The sequence below is a fragment of the Coffea arabica genome, chromosome 6c (assembly GCF_036785885.1).
Source record: "Coffea arabica cultivar ET-39 chromosome 6c, Coffea Arabica ET-39 HiFi, whole genome shotgun sequence".
Taxonomy (NCBI): domain Eukaryota; kingdom Viridiplantae; phylum Streptophyta; class Magnoliopsida; order Gentianales; family Rubiaceae; genus Coffea; species Coffea arabica.
In genome coordinates this window covers 43,510,681-43,532,902 of record NC_092320.1, presented here as the reverse complement: position 1 = coordinate 43,532,902, position 22,222 = coordinate 43,510,681, and the positions used below count along the sequence as shown (strand labels likewise).

General features: G+C 39.5%; 1 protein-coding gene and 1 long non-coding RNA gene across 2 annotated transcripts; both read left to right on the top strand.

Moving 5' to 3' along the window:
* The first annotated feature begins 3,287 nt into the window (after nucleotides 1-3,287).
* LOC140008063 (uncharacterized) lies at nucleotides 3,288-6,191 on the top strand. The gene is made up of 3 exons (XR_011815477.1): nucleotides 3,288-3,798; nucleotides 5,372-5,419; nucleotides 6,041-6,191. It is a non-coding gene; the product is annotated as an uncharacterized lncRNA (long non-coding RNA).
* A 10,946-nt stretch (nucleotides 6,192-17,137) lies between these two features.
* Nucleotides 17,138-21,849, top strand: LOC140008760 (uncharacterized). Its single transcript, XM_072053625.1, has 7 exons — nucleotides 17,138-17,263; nucleotides 17,477-17,773; nucleotides 18,721-19,980; nucleotides 20,025-20,242; nucleotides 20,522-20,648; nucleotides 21,003-21,446; nucleotides 21,832-21,849. Exons 1-7 carry the CDS (start codon nucleotides 17,138-17,140, stop codon nucleotides 21,847-21,849), a joined length of 2,490 nt encoding a protein of 829 aa, XP_071909726.1.
* Nucleotides 21,850-22,222: the final 373 nt, after the last annotated feature.

Below are 22,222 nucleotides of genomic sequence, written 5' to 3'. Positions count from 1 at the left end.
CTAATTTTCCAGCCATTTATGGTTTCATGATTTTTTTCTCAGCCAAACCCAAAGTCATGTACAGCACAAACTCATCATAATAGCCATTTCATAGGCTCAAGACAATATAAGAACAAAAATCAAAGTAATAACAAGTGCGGAAATGCAATTTGACAAAAGACAGTTTTGACGGGTTCATGCATAATGGTCACAACCGGAGTTACACTTATCGGATTGGGATGAACATTATGCCGTTTCGAAGCTAAGACACAGGGATACAACATTCATGAAGGTCTCTTGGTCCAGTTCCTAATGTAACTTAGTCAAATTCTCAAATTACTAAACCAGAAACCAATTCGTCGGCTGTTTAAACGTAGAACACTGTAATGGACATATCTCAGAGTACACAAGTCCGAAACAGGTGTTCTTAGAGGCATTTGAAAGCTAATTCAGAATACTACAACTTTCATGTTTTGGAAAAAAACTAAATCAGAATGGATCCTAGTCGAAAAACGTGATAAACTGGACTTAACTGATCACACGGACTGCTTGGGAAATACCTAAAACAGTAAGGGTATTTTGGACTTTTCACGTCTTACATTGCTCCGATTGAGCTGAAATTTTGTAGGTACCTATAAAATACCATTCTCTACAACTTTCCTTCTTTGACCTAATGCCAATTCGGCCTCTAACATAGGGATTCAAATTCGGAAAGAATAGGATGAAAATTTCCAGAAATCTCAAATCTTTTGGTTTCAATGATAGTTTTCTTAATTCTTGCTACACTTGCTACCAAAACCCCCTATATAACCTTATATACAACATATACTAACTATACAACAAGTTTAGGCAGAAATTAATCAAACTCTAACTTACATATTTCATCCAAAAATCACCACAACAACTTGCATCACTTGTAATCAAACCAAAAACATGGACTATTTAACATCTTAAACAAGAATAAAAGGATCAAAGCCATAGATCAGATTTTATACCTCAAAACGAAGGCTTGCAAGAGTGATCCTCCACTATTTCTTGAAGTTTTTGGTTCCCTTAGCTTCCCAAGCTTCCAAACTTACAATCAATCGGTTTAGAATTCGATTTTAGCACTTGGTTGGTGTAAATCAAGAAGGAATTTGTTTTCTCTTGCTCTCCCTTTCTCCCTCTCTTGCTCAGCCAAGATGAAGAATAAAATGAAGGAGATTAAGCTAAGTTTGTCTTATAAGAAGGTAGAAAGATAAGACTTAATTCTAACCACAAGTTTGGCCAACACTTGGCTCAACCTCAACCACACAATTTTCTCTTTCTTTCCTTGCATTTTGGGCCACATATTTTGGTCAAAAAGGGAATTTTTGAGAAATATGTAAGGATTTTGCGAGTCCTCACAGAACACATTTTTCTCCTTTCTCGATTTCCGTGCCAAATTAAGAATTTTACTCTTCTTTTGAAATTGATAGTCCTTGCCACGATTTAACTTAGAAATGGGACTTTTATATTCCTTTTAGTTATTATTCCAATGATTAAGTGAAAACTTCCTATTTCGATTTGTTTGAGCTTGAGGCTCTTGAGTGTGTGTATCTAAGAGGTTTTCTTTTATTCGTCTTGATCGAGCATCTAGGTAATTCGTGACTGTGATTAATCTCAGGTGATCCAAAGGATGTGATACCCTGAAAATTAGGAGGTCATTTGTAAAGAAAATACTAAAGCGTATTTCTATGGGTTTGATTTAAAACCTTATTTTGTTTTAAAAGACTAGAAACCCTAAGATTTTTAATCAGACTAACTGGTTTTCTTAAATCTCTCATATTTTACTTGAAACCCTAATTTTAATCACTGGAATTGTAAAAACCCTCACGTTTTTCTTAAAAATCCCCTTTTATTTGAAAATTATTCATTTATAATAGCCTTACTACTCAATCACCTTACAATAAGTGCAAATGAACCTAAAAAGTAGAGTTTCACTTTTCGATTTCAAGTTAGAGCGAATTACGGTTTTCACGTTTTTCCGTAGTATGATTATTCGGTACGGAGTGAGAATCAAATTTGATAGGTAAGAGTGACTTTTGGATGAAGAAATATTATATGATTAGAAGTGATAATAATAAGTTAGTGATTAGAAGGTAAAAACCCTAGTATACGCGATTTAAGAAAAATCGGTTCACACCGACGGGTATCGATCACTACCGATTGAACGTACCACTTGACCACCACTTTCTTACCGTATAAGCTCATTAATATTTGAGCAAAATATCTCCTTATTTCCAGCTGGCTTTGACCGAAATTTAGGGCTAAAATGCAAGAAAAGAAAGAGAAATTTTGGTTGGCTTTGGTGGTGACAAGTGTCACCACCCTATGGCTCTTTGATTGATTTTTTTGTCTTGCCTTCTTATCCCTTATTTCAGCCCATTTTCCTCCATTTTTCTGCTGCTTGGCCGAGACAAGAGAGGAGAGAAAGAGAGCAAGAAACAAACTTCCTTCTTCTTGAGTTGAGCCATCCAAGTAAGGACATAAAATTCTAAACCGATTAAAGTGTGAGTTGTGAGCTTGAGAAGCTAGGGGAACCAAGAATTCCAAGAGGAGGTGAAGTATTACTCTTGCAAGCTTCATTTGTTGAGGTATAAGGCTAAACCATGGCTTTGGTTCTTTTATTTTGGTTTAAGTTGTTGTATAATTCATGATGTGGTTGGATTAGCAGTGATACAAGTTGTTATGATGATTTAAAGGTGATATATGTGAGTTAGGGTTTGAGGTATTTGCTGCCTATACTTGCTATATGGATGAGATATGTTGTATCTAAACTTATATAAGTGGTTGTAGTGATGATTGGAGCAAGAAATCAAGAAAGTTTCATTGAATCCCAAAATTTTCAGATTTCTGGAAATTTTCAGTTCTGTTCTGTCCGGTTTTATTGCATCATTTTAGAAGCCAAATGTGTGAGGACCAGCAAAATTCTCCTTGTTTTATTTTATTTTATTTTTTTCGTGTGTATTTTCCTTGCTTTCAATCAATTAATCATTTAATTTTCAGAGATTTTATAAGTGAGTATCGTTTTTAAATCATTTGTTTTAGTATAAGTGCGTACATGTTAAATTTGAGGTGCATTATGGATGTGAGATCCTAGATTCCAAATTGTCTCAAATAAATTAAATATGGATATTTATAGTAGCTATTGTGTGAAAAATATATTTTACCATGTGTTTTAATTTTCAAAGAGTATTTTACATACCAAAAGTGAAAAATTTAATTGAATCATTAAAATCCTACTTTCAAAACTAAACCGTTAAGTTTAAATTAAATTCAACCAATTAATATTTTCGTGATTGTATGTGCATCCATGCATGTTTAGTACGGGGGTTTGAGTGATTAGTACCTTGGGTTGGTGGGCTTAAGTTAGTTTTAATTAAACTAAGTAAACCAATGGGTTAATTACATTGGATCAAGTAGAGTTTTAGTGTTGGGCCTTTAAGTTTTAATTTCATTAGAAGCCTAAGCCATAAACCCATTAATTACCCAAGCCCATGACCCATCTCTTGTTTTGCTTTACTATTAATAGACTTAGCTATTAAGTTAGGAGGACATAAGACAAAACAAACAAAGCCAACACCAAGAACAAGCTACCGTGAGCTTGGAGAAGAAGAAAGGCAGCACCGGGTGAGCTAGGAGAAGAAAGAAAAAAAAGAAAAAAAGAAAGGGAATCATTGGGGTTATTCATCCAACCTTGCTTGCAACCAACCAAGGGAACTTTGTTGGAGAGTTGGAGCTCAAGGATACATCTCCTCAAAGAGTCGGCCAGCTAGGGGGTATGATTAAGGATTTGAGGTAAACCAATTTCCTAACTCTTGATTCTTGTGGTAAAACATATGATTGATGATTGGAAGTTGAATCTAACTAGCTAGGAACTGATTTGAACGGCTGGAAATTCGTTTGATTGGGTGGAATTTAAATGAACTTCAAGTGTTCCTTTTCTGTTAAGATTTCTGTCCGAAATTAGTCTGAAACTTCGAACATGTTGGGAGCTGATTTGGCCTTAGTACAAAACATGAAAGTTGTAGGGAATGATGTTTTATAGTTTCCTGTAAAATTTCAACTCAATCAGAGCAACGTAGCCTGTGAAAAGACCAAAATACCCCTGCTTCCCTGTATTTATCCGAAACTGATAATCAGCTTCTGTAATTGGATGTTTTGACCAGGAATACTACTGATTTGGTTGTTGATGTCTTCTTAAGACTTATAGCCTTGTGTCTTATCTTTCTAATGGCTTTGGAATTACCTGAATTGGAGTTGTGTGTGCTGAGATATGAGTGAATAAAGCAGGACTGCTAGTTGATTTCTGCAGTGAATTTCAAACTGAAAAATTCTGGAGTTTCTTTTGGTAAATTTGACCTAGTTAGGGTGAGAACTGGACTGAACGATCTTCATGAAAGTTTTAGGGCTTTGTCTTATCTTTTTAACGCCTCCAAGAATGCCTTAAAGGGACTTTGGTAGCCTGCGATATGGCCATTTAAAGGTAGTATGGTTAATTAGCCGATTAGTTGGAACTTAGTTCTGGGAATTGGGAATTTGACTAGGTTACACTGGAATTTGGACTAAATGGTCTTCATCAAAATTTTATCCCTCTGTCTTAGCTTCGAAACGGTATAAATTACATTGAAATCCGATAAGCGTAGTGTCGGATGTGTCCGTTACGCAAAACCCGTCAAATCTGTCTTTTGTTAAGTTTCATTTCCGCATTTGTTATTAGCTCGATTTCTATACCTGTATTGTTTTGAGCCTATGGAATGGCCATTGAAATGAATTTGTGTTGTGGATAACCTTGGTTTGATTGAGAAAAAGAATGAAGCCGTAAATGGCTGGAAATAGGAAAATACAAAGGGCGTGCTGCCCAAATTTTCGCTCGAGGGCTAAGTTTTTATTTGAACTTGTATATTTTTGTTTGGCAAATACTATAACCGTTTTTCCATCTTAAAACATGATCATTCTTCAATTGGAAACTCCAAATGTTTACTTACTCTTACCAAATAAAGAGGAATGGTTTAGGGTTTTCTTGAGTATTTTTGTCCTCCCTCTTTTTCATGAAGTCTATAATATCTACTTGAATATGAAATGATTTTGAACCATATAAACGATTTCAAAAACAGTATTTCTTAGCCTATCTAGTTGGATTCCGACTTGTCTTTGGTTCAAGTGTTTACATTAGAAAATTTTATAGCCCTTTTGAGTTTGGTTTTACGTTTGGTCTATGAAACCCTAGTTATTTTATCCACGGGTCCAAATGTCCTCGTTTCACTTTAAAGTCTTTTTATACGTTCTACTCATCATTTGTAAAGTTCTTTGATTTCACCTAATTGTTTGTGCTAGATGAGCTGTAATATTCTTTCTCATTTAATCTTAGGTTTTCTCGGTGACTAAGGATATTTGGCACGTTGTTTTGCGTACATAGGTGAGTGTTCCTTGTTTGTTATATTTCCTTGACTTATTGGCTTGTTATTATTGATTGATAATGTGTTAAGTGCTTTCAATGATTGTTAAAACGAGTTTTCTAGGCGAGTGTGTACTTTATCGCACTCGACCTAAATAAATGTGAAATTTTCAATGATTAAATGATTAAATGCTAGTTGCGCATGAATGTAAGCCGTTTGGCTGAACTGGGCCCTGCCCTTCGTTACCGATCGACTCGAGTCAGAAGCGGACTTGGTCGAGCTATATGGTGACGTTGGGTGTGAACGTTGGTATACTCGAGTATTACCTTATAGGTTGGTGGAGCCTGGCCAAAGGCCAGGAAAGGGGTGAATGAAACTTCAAGAACGAACGAGGGTTTTACTTACAAAAATGCAATCTTCGAAAGAATGAAGGAATAAGGGGAAATGTCAGGAGAACGAACGAATTTATGGCTCCCAGTGAGCCCGTATCCATTTAATGTATGTGTTATTATCGCTTTCCATTTTAAATGTTTCTTGAATTATTAATATTCTATGTTTAATGTATGGATTGGTTATTTGATTATGTGTTCGGAACCTCACTAGGCTTTTAGATCATCCCTTTAGTTTGTTTTCCTTAACAGGGGAAGGCACGCAAGGATGAGAGCTTGGTATAGACTAGCTTGGTCTAACTCTTTGTTTTTGTAATGGTTCTCGCCCTAATGCTTGGCACGGGCTGGTTGTATGAAGAATTGAGAACCTTTATATATTCGATGATTGTACTCCCTTTTGAGATAGAAATATATATGTAAGTTTCACACTTAAGTTTTGGATTGTTGTATGTTATTCCTTTGGTTGTATTCCGGCCTTGATTAAGGAATGACTGAGTCCCGGCGAGAGCTGGGCAGGTGGTCCGCCGAACCCTGGGGTACGCCCTAGGGAGAAGTGGGGGCCGTCACAAAATGAGGCTTAGAATAAAACATGAAAGTTGTAGAGAATGATATTTTATAGATGCCTACAAAATTTCAGCTCAATCGGAGCAACGTAGCCTGTGAAACGACCAAAATACCCTCGCTGCCCTAGGATATTTCCAGTGATCCGTTTTGGACAGTTCATCCAATTAATTGTGTTTATTCACTATGATCCGTGCTGATTTAGCCATTTTCCAAAACATGAAAGTTTTAGTACTCTGTCTTAGCTTTTAAACGCCTTCAAGAACACCTTAAATGGACTTTGGTAGACTGAGATATGACCATTTAAATGTGGTACGGTTAATTAGCCGATTTGTTGGAGCCTGGTTCGGTGAACTGAGAATTTGACTGGGTTACCCTGGAAATTGGACCAAGTGATCTTCATGAAAATTGTAGGCCTTCATCTTAGCTTCGAAACGGTATAGGTTGTATCTCAATTCGATAAGCATAGTATAAATTGTGTCATTTCCGCAAAAACTCGTCAAATCTGTCTTTTATTAAGTCTCATTTCCACACTTGTTATTAACTTGAATTTTTGTCTTTGTGTTGTCTTGAGCCTATTGGACGGCTATTGAAGTTAGATTGTTGTGTGTGTACCTTTGGGTTTGAATGAGAAAGATAATGAAGCCAAAATGGCTGGAAAATTGGGTAAACACAAAGGGCATGCTGCCCAAATTTACGCTCGAGGACTAGAAAACTATACTTATACTTTGTACTAGTAGTTATTCGGATTTTCTTTGGTTCACTTAACCTTTGGAGGGGTTTAACTGTAATATTTTCTCTTGGTTATTATTAGGGTTTCTTGGCGATTGAGAGTGTTATCTGGGAGGATACGTTGGACATTATTTTGCTTAATTAGGTGAGTGTTCTATATACGTTTTGTTTCTATGACTATGTGGATTGTTGTGACAATATGATTATTTGTGAATATTTGATTAAATATTAATTGTTTTCTATGATTTCTAAAATGAACTTTTGCTAGGTGAGTGTGTACTTTATCGCACTCGACCTAAATAAATATGAAATTTTTGGTGATTGAGTGTTGAAATACTAGTTGCACATGAATGTAAGTCTTTTTGGCTGAACTGGGCCCTTGCCCTTGTTACCGATCGACTCGAGCCAGAAGCGGATTCGGTCGGGCGATATGGTGACCTGGGTGAACATTTGGTATACTCGAGTATTACCTTGTTGTCAGGTGGAGTCCGGCGAACGTCCGGATGGGGGGTAAAGCCTGGCCAACGTCCAAGAGGAGGTGAATGAGAATGAACAAACGAACGTAAAAAATGAGGGGTTTTATTTACAAAGATGCATTTTTTTATAATTGGAGGAATAAGGGAGTGAATAGGGAACGAACGAACGAATTGCTCCTTGTGAGCCTATATCCTTTTAATGAATGTATTATCATTACTTTATATTGGACATGTTTTCTGGATTATTTGTTATTACATGATTAATGTCCTTGTTTAATTACTTGTTTTTGTGTATAGAATCTCACTGAGCTTTTAGCTCACCCCTTTAGTTTTGTTTTCCTTAGCAGGGAAAGGTGAGCAAGGACGAGAGCCCGTATAAACTAGCTTGGTCTAGCTCTTGGTTTTTTTTTGTAATGGTTCTCGCCCTAGTACTTGGCACGGGCTGGTTGCTTGGTGAATTGAGAACCTTTGTATATTCGATGTTTATACTCTCTTTTGGCATGGTAACGTATATAAGTTCCACTTTAAGTTTTGGATCGTTGCCTATTTATTCTTGTGATTTTTTTCCGATTTTAATTGAGGATTGAAGTGATCGACTGAGTCCCGGCGAGAGTTGGGCAGGCGACCCGCCGAACCCTGAGGTACGCCCTAGGGGGAGGTGGGGCCGTCACAGGTGGTATCAGAGCTTAGGTTTCAGATCTCGGTAGTGTATCCTAGGCTAAAGTTTAGGATGCCGGACTGTAGGATTTGATTTGATTTGAAAGTTAAGCAATTAAGGGATAAAACCTATAGCTGCTTCGTATGGTCTCTGCACGGAGTGAGCCTGGACTGAGTGGTGAGTAAGTATGAAGGACTAAGTGCTCGTTCGAGCATAAGGTATGAATTATGAAGTGTTATAGGCCTTAAATCTTTCTCATGGTGTCCAAGGACCATAGATTGGTATGTCGGGTAGGAATTTCGATTGTAGAAAGTTTACTCTTGGGACTGGCCAGCTCGAGATGTGAATTATCTTATTTCGGATTCTCGTGCCCGAGTACTCTGGAGTTGAGGCGATGCTAGTTACTAGGTACTTGAGACTTGTATTTTGGAACATGAACAGGCTTTGTTCGGCTAGAATGAGTATAAGAGGTTAACGGACATCTAGTGAATAGGAAGTGACGTGAGCGATCGGACGGGGGCTATGTTAACCAAGTGTGAAACGGCTTGTCGTGTTATCTTCTTGTTTTGTCTTTGTACTGCTATTGTGTGTATTTGGCTTGTGGCATGGTAATATCCACATGTATAGTACTTGTTGCATTTGATCTTGTCTACTTGATATGTTTCTTTTTGAACTTGGTGTGGTAAATTTTGCCGTTCCAGTCAATTTATTTTGTTACATACTAAATCACTTTTTGAAAAAAAAAAAGAATGGAGGGGAGACGTAGTCGTGGACGTGGAGCTAGTCGTGGCTGTGGGGCTAGGCACGCTCAAGAACCGAGAGAAGAAAGAGAAACAGTGGTCGAACAAGAACATGAACCGAGGGTTGAGGCCGGAGATCAAATGGCGATGGCGATGCAACAAATGACAAATATCCTAGCACGACTGGTAGATCAATAAGGTCAAATGCCAGTGAATCAACCTCGAAATCCTGAGATAGGAGAGGATAAGGCTCTTGAGAGGTTCCAAAAGTTTATACCTCCTAAATTTCAAGGGGAGCCTGATCCGGATATAGCTGAGCAGTGGTTGGAGGCAATGATTAATATTTTCATGGCTTTGAATTACACGGAGCAAAGACAAGTAAATTTTGTTGTATTTGAATTCGAAGGACCTGCCCGCGCGTGGTAGAATGTAATTAAGGCCAAATGGGAAAAAGAACAGACGGTATGGACATGGACGAACTTTGTAAGGGAATTTAACGAAAAGTATCTCCCACCTTTGGTCCAAGAAAGGAGAGAGGATGAATTTATTGGGTTGCGTCAGGGAACCCTGAGTGTGGCCGAATATGAGACCAAATTTACTAGACTGTCTAAATTTGCTTTCGAATTGGTGGTTACGGAGCGAAGGAGAATAAGACGATTTATACAAGGACTAAATTTGGAAATCCATGAGGCATTAGCGGCGGTTCAAGTTAATACGTTTACAGAGGCTTTTGAGAAGGCTCAAAGAATTGAGGATGTGAAAGCCCAAGTAAAAGCCCTTCAAACGCGGAAAAGAGATACATCCAGCAGCATACCTGAGGAATCCGGAGAAAAAATAATGCTCTCTAAAGTACAAAAAGTGAACCATTCACCTCGCCCACCTTGGACATTAAGAGCATTAGATGAAAGGTGTACGAAAGGAAGTCAGATTGGATCAAAGGACACTTCTCGAGAAGGTCAAACAGTAGCTCCTCGATTGGCTTATGGATACTGTGGAAAGGCAAATCACACTGAGAATGATTGCTGGCGGAAAGGGGGAAAATGTTTGATTTGTAGAGATAGCAATCATAAACTTAGTAATTGCCCGAAGAAACAGCCACGAGAGGGTAGTACTCAACAAGTGGAAGGAACCAAACCGAAACAAACTAATGAAAGAGGAAACCGAACATAAGTATCAGCACAGGTGTATGCCGTAGATCAGCAACAAGTTCCGGGGTCCTCTGAGGCAACGGAAGGTAAAAATTTCGAGGATTGCTTAATTTGATTACTACCAGTTGGAATTTCGAGGACGAAATTTTTTGAAGGAGGGGAGATTGTGATACCCTGAAAATTAGGAGGTTATTTGTAAAGAAAATACTAAAGTGTATTTCTATGGGTTTGATTTAAAACCTTATTTTGTTTTAAAAGACTAGAAACCCTAAGATTTTTAATCAAAAACCCTAATTTACTGGTGACTAATTGGTTTTCTTAAATCTCTCATATTTTACTTGAAACCCTAATTTTAATCACTGGAATTGTAAAAACCCTCACGTTTTTCTTAAAAATCCCCTTTTATTTGAAAATTATTCATTTATAATAGCCTTACTACTCAATCACCTTACAATAAGTGCAAATGAACCTAAAAAGTAGAGTTTCACTTTTCGATTTCAAGTTAGAGCGAATTACGGTTTTCACGTTTTTCCGTAGTATGATTATTCGGTACGGAGTGAGAATCAAATTTGATAGGTAAGAGTGACTTTTGGATGAAGAAATATTATATGATTAGAAGTGATAATAATAAGTTATTGATTAGAAGGTAAAAACCCTAGTATACGCGATTTAAGAAAAATCGGTTCACGCCGACGGGTATCGATCACTACCGATTGAACGCACCACTTGACCACCACTTTCTTACCGTATAAGCTCATTAATATTTGAGCAAAATATCTCCTTATTTCCAGCTGGCTTTGACCGAAATTTAGGGCTAAAATGCAAGGAAAGAAAGAGAAATTTTGGTTGGCTTTGGTGGTGACAAGTGTCACCACCCTATGGCTCTTTGATTGATTTTTTTGTCTTGCCTTCTTATCCCTTATTTCAGCCCATTTTCCTCCATTTTTATGCTACTTGGCCGAGACAAGAGAGGAGAGAAAGAGAGCAAGAAACAAACTTCCTTCTTCTTGAGTTGAGCCATCCAAGTAAGGACTTAAAATTCTAAACCGATTAAAGTGTGAGTTGTGAGCTTGAGAAGCTAGGGGAACCAAGAATTCCAAGAGGAGGTGAAGTATTACTCTTGCAAGCTTCATTTGTTGAGGTATAAGGCTAAACCATGGCTTTGGTTCTTTTATTTTGGTTTAAGTTGTTGTATAATTCATGATGTGGTTGGATTAGCAGTGATACAAGTTGTTATGATGATTTAAAGGTGATATATGTGAGTTAGGGTTTGAGGTATTTGCTGCCTATACTTGCTATATGGATGAGAAATGTTGTATCTAAGCTTATATAAGTGGTTGTAGTGATGATTGGAGCAAGAAATCAAGAAAGTTTCATTGAATCCCAAAATTTCCAGATTTCTGGAAAATTTCAGTTCAGTTCTGTCCGATTTTATTGCATCATGATAGAAGCCAAATGAGGCTTAGAGTAAAACATGAAAGTTGTAGAGAATGATATTTTATGGGTTCCTACAAAATTTCAGCTCAATCAGAGCAACATAACCTGTGAAACGACCAAAATACCCTCGCTACCCTAGGATATTTCCAGTGATCCGTTTTGGACAGTTCATCCAATTCATTGTGTTTATTCACTATGATCCGTGCTGATTTAGCCATTTTCCAAAACATTAAAGTCTTAGTACTCTGTCTTAGCTTTTAAACGCCTCCAAGAACACCTTAAACGGACTTTGGTAGCCTGAGATATGACCATTTAAATGTGGTACGGTTAATTAGCCGATTTGCTGGAACCTGGTTCGGTGAACTGAGAATTTGACTGGGTTACCCTGGAAATTGGACCAAGTGATCTTCATGAAAATTGTAGGCCTTCATCTTAGCTTCGAAACGGTATAGGTTGTATCTCAATCCAATAAGCATAGTATCGGTAGTGTCATTTCCGCAAAAACCCGTCAAATCTGTCTTTTATTAAGTCTCATTTCCACACTTGTTATTAACTTGAATTTTTGTCTTTGTATTGTCTTGAGCCTATTGGATGGCTATTGAAGTTAGATTGTTGTGTGTGTACCTTTGGGTTTGAATGAGAAAGATAATGAAGTCAAAATGGCTGGAAAATTGGGTAAACACAAAGGGCATGCTGCCCAAATTTACGCTCGAGGACTAGAAAACTATACTTATACTTTGTACTAGTAGTTATTCGGGTTTTCTTTAGTTCACTTAACCTTTGGAGGGGTTTAACTGTAATATTTTCTCTTGGTTATTATTAGGGTTTCTTGGCGATTGAGAGTGTTATCCGAGAGGATACGTTGGACATTATTTTGCTTAATTAGGTGAGTGTTCTATATACGTTTTGTTTCTATAAATATGTGGATTGTTGTGACAATATGATTATTTGTGAATATTTGATTAAATATTAATTATTTTCTATGATTTCTAAAATGAACTTTTGCTAGGTGAGTGTGTACTTTATCGCACTCGACCTAAATAAATATGAAATTTTCGGTGATTGAATGTTGAAATACTAATTGCGCATGAATGTAAGCCTTTTTGGCTGAACTGGGCCCTTGTCCTTGTTACCGATCGACTCGAGCCAGAAGCGGACTCGGTTGGACGATATGGTGACCTGGGTGAACATTTGGTATACTCGAGTATTACCTTGTTGTCAGGTGGAGTCCGGCAAACGTCCGGATGGGGGGTAAAGCCTGGCCAACGTCCAGGAGGAGGTGAATGAGAATGAACAAACGAACGTAAAAAACGAGGGGTTTTATTTACAAAGATGCTTTTTTTTTATAATTGGAGGAATAAGGGAATGAATAGGGAACGAGCGAACGAATTGCTCCTTGTGAGCCTGTATCCTTTTAATGAATGTATTATCATTGCTTTATATTGGACATGTTTTCTGGATTATTTGTTATTACATGATTAATGTCCTTGTTTAATTACTTGTTTTTGTGTATAGAATCTCACTGAGCTTTTAGCTCACCCCTTTAGTTTTGTTTTCCTTAGCAGGGAAAGGCGAGCAAGGACGAGAGCCCGTATAAACTAGCTTGGTCTAGCTCTTGGTTTTTTTTTTGTAGTGGTTCTCGCTCTAGTACTTGGCACGGGCTGGTTGTTTGGTTAATTGAGAACCTTTGTATATTCGATGTTTATACTCTCTTTTGGCATGGTAATGTATATAAGTTCCGCTTTAAGTTTTGGATCGTTGCCTATTTATTCTTGTGGTTTTTTTTCTGATTTTAATTGAGGACTGAAGTGATCGACTGAGTCCCGGCGAGAGCTGGGCAGGCGACCTGCCGAACCCTGGGGTACGCCCTAGGGGGAGGTGGGGCCGTCACAGAGGACACCAAGAAGCTGTTTTAATTTCCTGCTTTTGCTCTTGCTTTGCTCCGGATTACGGTGTGGGATTCCAAACTGTTTTGCACAAAATTGCTTCTCGAACTTTTATAACCACTGTTTGTATAATTGCAAATATATATATATATATATATACGTGATATGACTTGATAAGTGCTTCTTACATGCCTAAGTGGTCAAATACTTGATGAATCTTGTTCACTTGAATGAAAAACACTTATTTCTAGGCGAGTGTGTACTTTATCGCACTCGACCTAACTGTTGTTGTATCACTTAACTATTCAATATTTCGTTGTTTATATGTTATTTGCGTATGCTGTAGGCCATGTGTACTTTATCACATCGGCTGAATGTGAAGACTCGCAAATTCCTTATATTTTTCCTCAAAATTCCCTTTTATTTGAAAAGTATTTGGTAATTATTATTTCATGCCATCCTATAGTTCAACCACCCTAGAAAAGTGCAAAAAGTTATAGGAAATTAGGGTTTTCCTATTCGTTTTCAATTCAAGGTGAAATAAGAATTTTTCGTGTATCCGCAGTGTAATTATCCGGTACAGAGTACGGATCAAATTTGGTGCTTAAGAGAGAATTTTAAGTGAGAAATAATATGTGATTAGAAACAATGAATAAAAGTTAGTGAAAAGAAATTAAAAACCCTAGTACGGGTAATTTAAGGAAAAATGGCGCGAACCGACGCGTATCATGTACTACCGATTTAACCACCACCTGATCACCACTTTCTTACCCCTACAAGCTCATTACTAATTGAGCAAAATACCCCCCCCCCTCATGGTCATCTCTTGGCCGAAAATTGGGACAAAAAAGTGCAAGGAAAGAAAAGAAAATTTTTTGGTGAAAGTTGAGCCAAGTGTTGGCCCAACTTGTGGTTACAATTAGTCCTAATCCTCTTACCTTCTTATAAGACAAACTAAGCTCTTTCTCCCTCATTTTTTCTTTCTTAGGGCCGAGACAAGAGAGAGAGAAAAGAAGAGCAAGGGAAACAAATTTCCTTCTTGATTTGCTTCAACCAAGTGAGAAAATCCAATTCTAAACCGATTAAAGTGTGGGTTGTGAGTTGGGAAGCTTGAGGAACTAAGAAATTTCAAAGGGGGTGAAGTATCACTCTTCCAAGCCTTGTCTTTGAGGTATAGAAATCTGATCATGATCCTTGTTCCTTTAAATTTTGGTTTAAGATGTTATTTAGATCATTTTAGCTTGATTACAAGATAAGCAAGTTGTTGTGATGATTCTTGGATGATATATGCAAGCTAGGGTTTGATTAATTTCTGCCTAACCTTGTTTTATATTTAGTATATGTTGTATATAAGAGTAGATAAGGGGCTTTGGTAGAATTGGAAGCAAGAAAATGGAAGGATTGACTTGAGATTTCAAAAATTCCAGATTTCTGGAATTTCAGGATTACATTCTGCCCGGTTTTAGTGCTCATATTTAGAGGACGAATTAGGCTTGGCCTAAAACATGAAAGTTGTAGAGAATGGTATTTTATAGGTTCCTACAAAATTTCAACTCAATCAGAGCAACGTAACCTGTAAAAAGATGAAAATACCCTCACTGTTCTAGGTTACATTCCAGAGTTCCGCGTGGACAGTTTAGTCTATTTGGTTGTGTTTATTCACTATAATCCGTTCGGATTTAGCCTTTTTCCAAAACATGAAGGTTTCGGTACTCTGTCTCAGCTTTTCAACGCCACCAAGAACGCCCTAAACGGACCTTGGTAGTCTGAGATATGGCCATTTGAATGCAGTACGGTTGATTAGCCGAATAGTTGAATCCAGATTATATGAATTGGGAATTTGATTAGGTTACACTGAAAATTAGACTAAGTGCTCTTCATGAAAATTGTATCCCTGTGTCTTAGCTTCGAAACGGTATAAGTTATGCCTCAATCCAATAAGCGTAGCCTCGGATGTGTTCTTTCCGCAACCACACGTCAAATCTGTCTTTGCTAGGTTACATTTCCGCACTTGTTATCACTTTGGTTTTTGTTCTTATGTTGTTATGAGCCTATGGAATGGCTATTTACTTGAATTTATGATATATATAACTTTGGGATTGGCTGATTGAAAATAATGAAGCCATATATGGCTGAAAAATTTGGTAAACACAAAGGGCATGCTGCCCAAATTTACGCTCGAGGACTAGAAAACTATACTTGCAACTTGAGTAACGGTTAGAAGTGATTATCACTTGAACTATCGAGGACCTTTGCTACTTTGTTTATCGAGGGTTATACGTTAGGACTTGGTCGAACTTGTACCCTTAGGAAAACGATATGAATCACTATGAAACCGTTTTACTTGCACTTTCGACTCAAAAGTCATCTCCAAGCAAACATGCTATCAAAATTTTCCGTTTGAAAAGCGAGCAACTATTTCACGACTATTTCTCAAATGAATTTCAATTTCTTGATTCTTATTGAACGAAACGCTTAAGTTTCGAACTTTAGTCGATTTTCAAAGTTCTCAAGTCCACTTTTATCGCAGATTTGGACTCCAAACCCGGAGTACCACCCAGACACGAGCACTAGAGGCACTACTTTTGGTGAGTGCTTCCAAATATCTGATTGAACTCGATATTTGCTATTTATCTCTGATCCACGTGAATACGTGAGATATATGTGATGTGATAGAGCAAGGGTGTACTTTATCGCACTTGCCCTATCCAAATTTATTCTTGTTTATCAATTTCACTTGACTTGCTTTACATGCACATGAATTATATCATGCCTGGAATTCCAGAAACCTTGTGGCTAGTTAATCGAGTCGAGCCGGCAAGGGCCTGGTCGATTAGATAACAAACCTTGGGTCACTAGTAAAGTCGAGTGGAGTGTTACCTCCTCGGCAAATCGGTATACTCGAGTATTACCACCCGTGTTTCATGTGACGTTCGGGCCCGGTTGGGGGTTGATTGGTGGACGGAGACTGGCGAGAAGTGGAGTTTTCTTTTTGGACTAGTTATTACTTGAAAGTTGACGGAGTGTCAACTGCTATTCGATCAAGCTGGAATGGAGCTGAGACATGAGCAACTGTATCCTTACTTGTGAACATGATCCATACATCTCTTGACTACTTGAAGTGTTATCTCTTTACTTGAACTTGTTTGCTCGCTATTTCACTATTACATTGTTATAATCTTGTTTGCTGGACAATTTGATATCTGGAACATCACTGAGCTTTGGCTCACCCTATTAGTTTTGTTTACCTTACAGGGGTACGAGTGACGCGTGGGACGTATAAACGCTAGCGTAGTCTAGTTATTTTGACTTTTGACTTATACTCGCGCTATTCCTTGACTAGAATGTTTTGTAATGGGATTTTATACAATTTGAACCAATTTGGGTTTATCGAGACTTTGTACCTTGATTTGGTATCAATATAAATTATAAGTTTGAACTGTGATATTATTTATGGTCCGTGGATGTACGCATGTGATTCGTGTGAGCCAGTCCTGGCGAGAGCTAGGCAGGCGATCCGCTGAACCCTCTGGTACGCCTTAGGGGGAGGTGGGGTCGTCACAGGTGGTATCAGAGCTTAGGTTTGAATTGATCTGGATAGATTGAGTGCTTGACCTGATAGGCTAGGGTTTTATCCTTGAATTTAGCCTTTAACCTTGTTTTCTGCGTGTTGAGTACTTACTTTTACAATGTTATTTGCAAACTTAGGTGATGGTAGACACTGACGCTTCTGGGGGTGCGGGGCCGTCTCAACCCGTAGCTACTGATGTACCCATTGATATGCCTACTGACGTACCTACCGACGCTCCCGTGGTCGAGCCATATCTAGAGGGGCCCGTATGCCGCGTGATTACATACTAGGAGATCCCCGGTGGGCCAGTGCAGCGGTGGTCCCCAGCGCGCAAGATCCGACGCTGCGATTGCTGGAAGACCTACTCCTACCCTGACCGAGTAGTGCTCGCAGTGGATGACGAGCGGAGACGATTGGGTAGCACCAATCGTAGGTGCTATGCGGAGATAGAGCGTCTTCGGGCTACACTCTGAGACCAGGGAGCCCGGATCCGAGAGTTGGAGGCCTCGGTTCTGGAAGAGCAGCAGCGGACCGATGCTTTCCGCGAGCAGGCTCAGGCGACGACTGGACGTCTGATACGAGTAGTTGGAGATATACGAGACCGAACCAACCACATCCTAACCGAGTGCGAGGCACTTGTAGAGGATGTGATACAGGACTTGGCTGAGGAAGGTCAAGCGCCTGTAGTCCCTGAGCTTCCTGGTACTCCTGAGGAGGATCCGGATGAGGATCCTGAGGAGGACCCAGAGGAGGAGCTGAGTGCATCCTCGGAGTCGGTTGGGTCGGCGTCTAGCCAAACCACTTGTTAGGATTGGGGTTTGAGGAGATTTTTGGGGGATAGTTAGGAACATAGTGGGACGACACGTCTCCTTTTGTTTTTGATTTTGACGTGTCATGGTGGAAGTAAATACCTTTTGTTCTATGTTCCTTGGCTGTTATAGCCTCTGACTATGTGACTTTTCGGCCTGTATATATATGACTTGTTTGCTATGTGTATAAAGTGCTTGTTTATTATGTGCTCGATTGCCTCTATTTATTCTTTTGCAACGTGTTATACGAGTCATACCTTACTTTGTCTGTATATTTATAGCTGGTTAAATCCAAAACATGGAGGGTAGAAGAAGTCAAACCAGGGGAACTAACCGAGGACGCGATCCTAGTCGAGGCCGTGGGGATAGACACGCACAAGAACCTGTACAAGAACCGAGGGAAGAGAGAGAGGCCACGATTGAGCCACAACCAGAACCCCAAGCTGCAGGGGGAGATCAAGTGGCAACTGCTATCCAGCAAATGACCAATATTTTGGCTCGTTTAGTGGAACAACAGGGTCAAGCCCCTGTAAATCAGCCTAGGGATCCCGAAATGGGACAAGATAGAGCTTTAGAGAGATTCCAAAAGTTCTCTCCACCCAAGTTCTTGGGAGGACCAGACCCGGAGGGAGCCGATAAATGGCTACAGGCCATGATCAACATCTTTGCCGCCTTAAACTATACAGAGGATAGGCAAGTGCAGTTCGCTGTTTTCCAGTTTGAAGGGCCAGCTAGGGCATGATGGAATGTAATTAGGGCCAAGTGGGAGAGAGAAGGAACTGCGTGGATCTGGTTAAACTTTGTACGAGAGTTTAACGAGAAATAGCTTCCACCTATCGTCCAAGAGAAGCGAGAGGACGATTTTATTAAGCTTTGACAGTGGCGCTTCTAGTGTATCTGAGTATGAGACTCAGTTTACAAAATTGTCAAAATTTGCTCCTGAGTTGATTGCTACGGAGCCAAGAAAAGTACGGAGATTCGTGCAAGGGCTCAATGTGGAGATACAGGAAGCTTTGGCGGCAGCCCAGATTAATACATTTACGGAGGTTTTGGAGAAGGCCCTAAGAATAGAGATTGTCAGGGCACAAGTGAAAAATTTCCACGCCAAATGGAAAGGAGGACCTAGTGGAGCCCAAGGGTCAGTACGGAGTGATCAAAACGCGCCACCTGCCAAGTTCGGTCGTGGGGCTGGAGGTGGACGGTTTTCAAGTGCGTCTAAGGGAGGTGCTCCGAGAGGAGGTACTCAGAGGGGAGGCCAAAGTGGTAGGGGGCAAGGTAGAGGAATTCCACAAGGAGGCCAGACCTCTACTTCCCGAGTGACGTGCGGATATTGTGGAAAACCGAATCATACAGAGGATGAATGCTGGAGAAAGGTTCGAAAGTGCCTAATGTGTGGGAGTACGGAACACCAAATAATCAACTGCCCGTTGATCAGTGATACCCAGTCGACTGCCAGGTCAAACCCAAAACCGACCAATGCTGGAGGGACTAGGTCGAGAGTTCCGGCCAGAGTATATTCACTGGACCAACAATCCGTGCCTGAACCAACGGAAATAGTTGAAGGTACGATCCCTGTCTTTTACCGGTTAGCAAAAATTTTGATAGATCCTGGTGCTACTCATTCTTTCGTTAACCCTACATTTATGCTTGGAATTGACATGAAAGTTGAAAAGCTACCTTATGACCTAAAAGTAAGAACACCTACGGGTAACCAAGTTTTACTTGTGAATGAAGTATATAGAAAGTGCGATATTTGGGTTGGTGAACGAAAGTTAGTAGTCGACCTCATTAGTCTAGCCATAAAAGGGTACGATGTCATTCTAGGTATGGATTGGCTAGCTCGCTACCATGCTCGGGTAGATTGTAGAATGAAGGTAGTGGAGTTCTGCATACCAGGTGAGGCAACTTTAAAGTTGGATGTGAGGGGTATGTTAGCCTCATCTGTGCTTATTTCAGGAATAAGGGCTAGGAAGTTGCTTAGTCGTGGGGCACGAGGTTACTTAGCTTTTATGATTAACACTCCAGGAGAAAAGATTAAGTTGGAAGACATGCCAGTAATCAGTGAATACCCGGACGTATTTCCGGAGGAGTTGGAGTCTCTGCCACCCGAAAGGGAGATTGAATTTAAAGTTGACCTAGTACCCGGAATTACTCCTATTTCGAAAACCCTTATCGTATGGCACTTGCTGAACTTAAGGAGTTAAAGGTGCAATTGCAGGACCTGCTAGAACGAGGGTTTATTCATGAGAGTGAGTCCCCGTGGGGAGCTCCAGTGTTATTTGTTAAGAAGAAGGACAGGAGCTTAAGGTTGTGCATTGACTATCGAGGGTTAAATGCAGTAACTGTTAAGAATAAATATCTTTTGCCCCACATTGATGAGTTGTTTAATCAGTTACAAGGGGCTGTGGTGTTTTCTAAATTGGATCTGCGACAAGGGTATTATCAATTGAGAATTAGAAAGGAGGATATGCCAAAAACGGCGTTTAACACTCGATATGGGCATTTTGAGTTTGCGGTAATGCCATTTGGTTTAACCAATGCTCCAGCGGCATTCATGGATTTAATGCATCGAGTGTTTAAACCTTACTTGGATAGGTTTGTAGTGGTGTTCATTGATGATATCCTAGTATATTCAAAGTCAAGAGAGGAGAATGAACAACACTTGCGGATAGTGCTGCAAACCTTAAGAGAGCACCAATTGTTCGCTAAATTCAGCAAGTGTGAATTTTGGCTGGAAGAAGTAGCGTTCTTAGGTCATGTAATCTCAAAGGATGGACTTGCTATAGACCCGGTGAAAGTGGAGGCTGTAGCGAAATGGAAGCGACCAGAGAATCCCACTGAGGTACGAAGTTTCCTAGGTTTAGCAGGGTACTACCGCCGATTTATAAAGAACTTCTCGAGAATTACGGGACCCTTAACTAACTTGACCAAGAAACAAGGAAAGTATATTTGGGATGTTAAGTGCGAAAGTAGTTTCCAAGAGCTTAAGAAGCAGTTAACTATGGCTCCAGTTTTAGCCTTGCCCAATGGGAACGATAGCTACACGGTTTATACCGATGCTTCAAAAGAAGGGCTAGGGTGCATGTTGATGCAAAATAGGAATGTGATTGCCTATGCATCTCGGAAGTTAAAACCTCATGAGCAGAATTATCCGACCCATGACTTGGAGCTTGCAGCTGTAGTGTTCTCTTTGAAGAAATGGCGACATTATCTCTATGGTGTAATTTTCGAGGTTTATACGGATCATAAGAGCCTTAAGTATCTGTTTTCTCAGAAGGAGCTAAATCTAAGACAACGCCGGTGGGTAGAGTTCTTAGAAGATTATGACTGTACAATTAACTACCATCCTGGAGAAGCTAACGTTGTAGCAGATGTTTTAAGCCGAAAGGCTCAACTAGCAAGTTCCATAGTGGGAGAGTGGAGCCTGTTAGAAGATGTCTGTGAGTGGAAACCTCGTTTGGAACCGGAGAAGGTGATTTTTGGAAATATTGAGGTGAGGTTGGCATTGATGGAGCGGATCAAAGAGGGCCAAGTAAAGGATCCAATAGTGCAAAAGTGGGTGGAAAAAGTGAAGAAAGGGGAGTTGCCTAACTTTAATATAGGTCCTGATGGAATCTTGAAGTTTCAAAATCGTGTCGTTGTACCTAAGGATGAGGAATTAAGGAGAGAGATTTTGGAGGAATCACACCGCTCTAGGTATACGGTGCACCCAGGGAATAATAAGATGTACCAAGATCTTAAAGGCCAGTATTCTCACAAGTGAATGTATGGCTCTAGTCATGGTTATTTATACTGGTAGCATTGTTATTGGGTCCGAGGGAAATCTGGATGAAAGGTGGTTCCAATTTGAATAGGAGTAAACTTCTAATCCTATATGGATTGTTGGTAGGACATTGAAAGAAAGTAACTTCATGTACAATTGAGAATGGAGTCGGGCGAGCTTTATTGCTTTGAAGTCAATTTGTGAAGAAATTGGGAACTCAAGTTTAATGTCAATTATGATTCTAACATCAATTTGGCTTCAGGACTTCATGCTCGGTTAATTAGATTTTGTTATGCGTGGTTAGTAGAATTCTAACGAATCTCAAACTCTACTTGGAATTGTCCGATGGCAATTGGTTTCTGGTTCGGCTTGGGAATGTGGATATGAGGCTAAAGAAAGTGGATTGATCTTTTGGAAATTGGAGGTCTTGCTCTTATGATATTCAATCTGAGTTAAAAAAAGTACTGAAACCTGTTCGTGAATGCTAAAAAAAAAACAAAAACAAAACAAAAAAATTGGAGCGGATCTCAACAAATGTTAACACAATTTGTATTGGACTTCCTCTTGAGTTTTTGGATTTAATTCAGCAACAAGAGTGTGTAGCCCACCAAGGATGTAAATGCTAGCTTTGGGAGGTTGTTCGAACCGCACAA

Bases quoted from the DNA above. Each gene is read 5' to 3' on its own strand.
- LOC140008760 (XM_072053625.1), top strand. From the start codon at position 17,138: ATGGTAGACACTGACGCTTCTGGGGGTGCGGGGCCGTCTCAACCCGTA. The intron at 17,774-18,720 runs GTTGGGTCGGCG...TATGAGACTCAG, and splicing joins TGAGTGCATCCTCGGAGTCG to TTTACAAAATTGTCAAAATT. The intron at 20,649-21,002 runs GTACGAAGTTTC...TTCTCTTTGAAG, and splicing joins GACCAGAGAATCCCACTGAG to AAATGGCGACATTATCTCTA.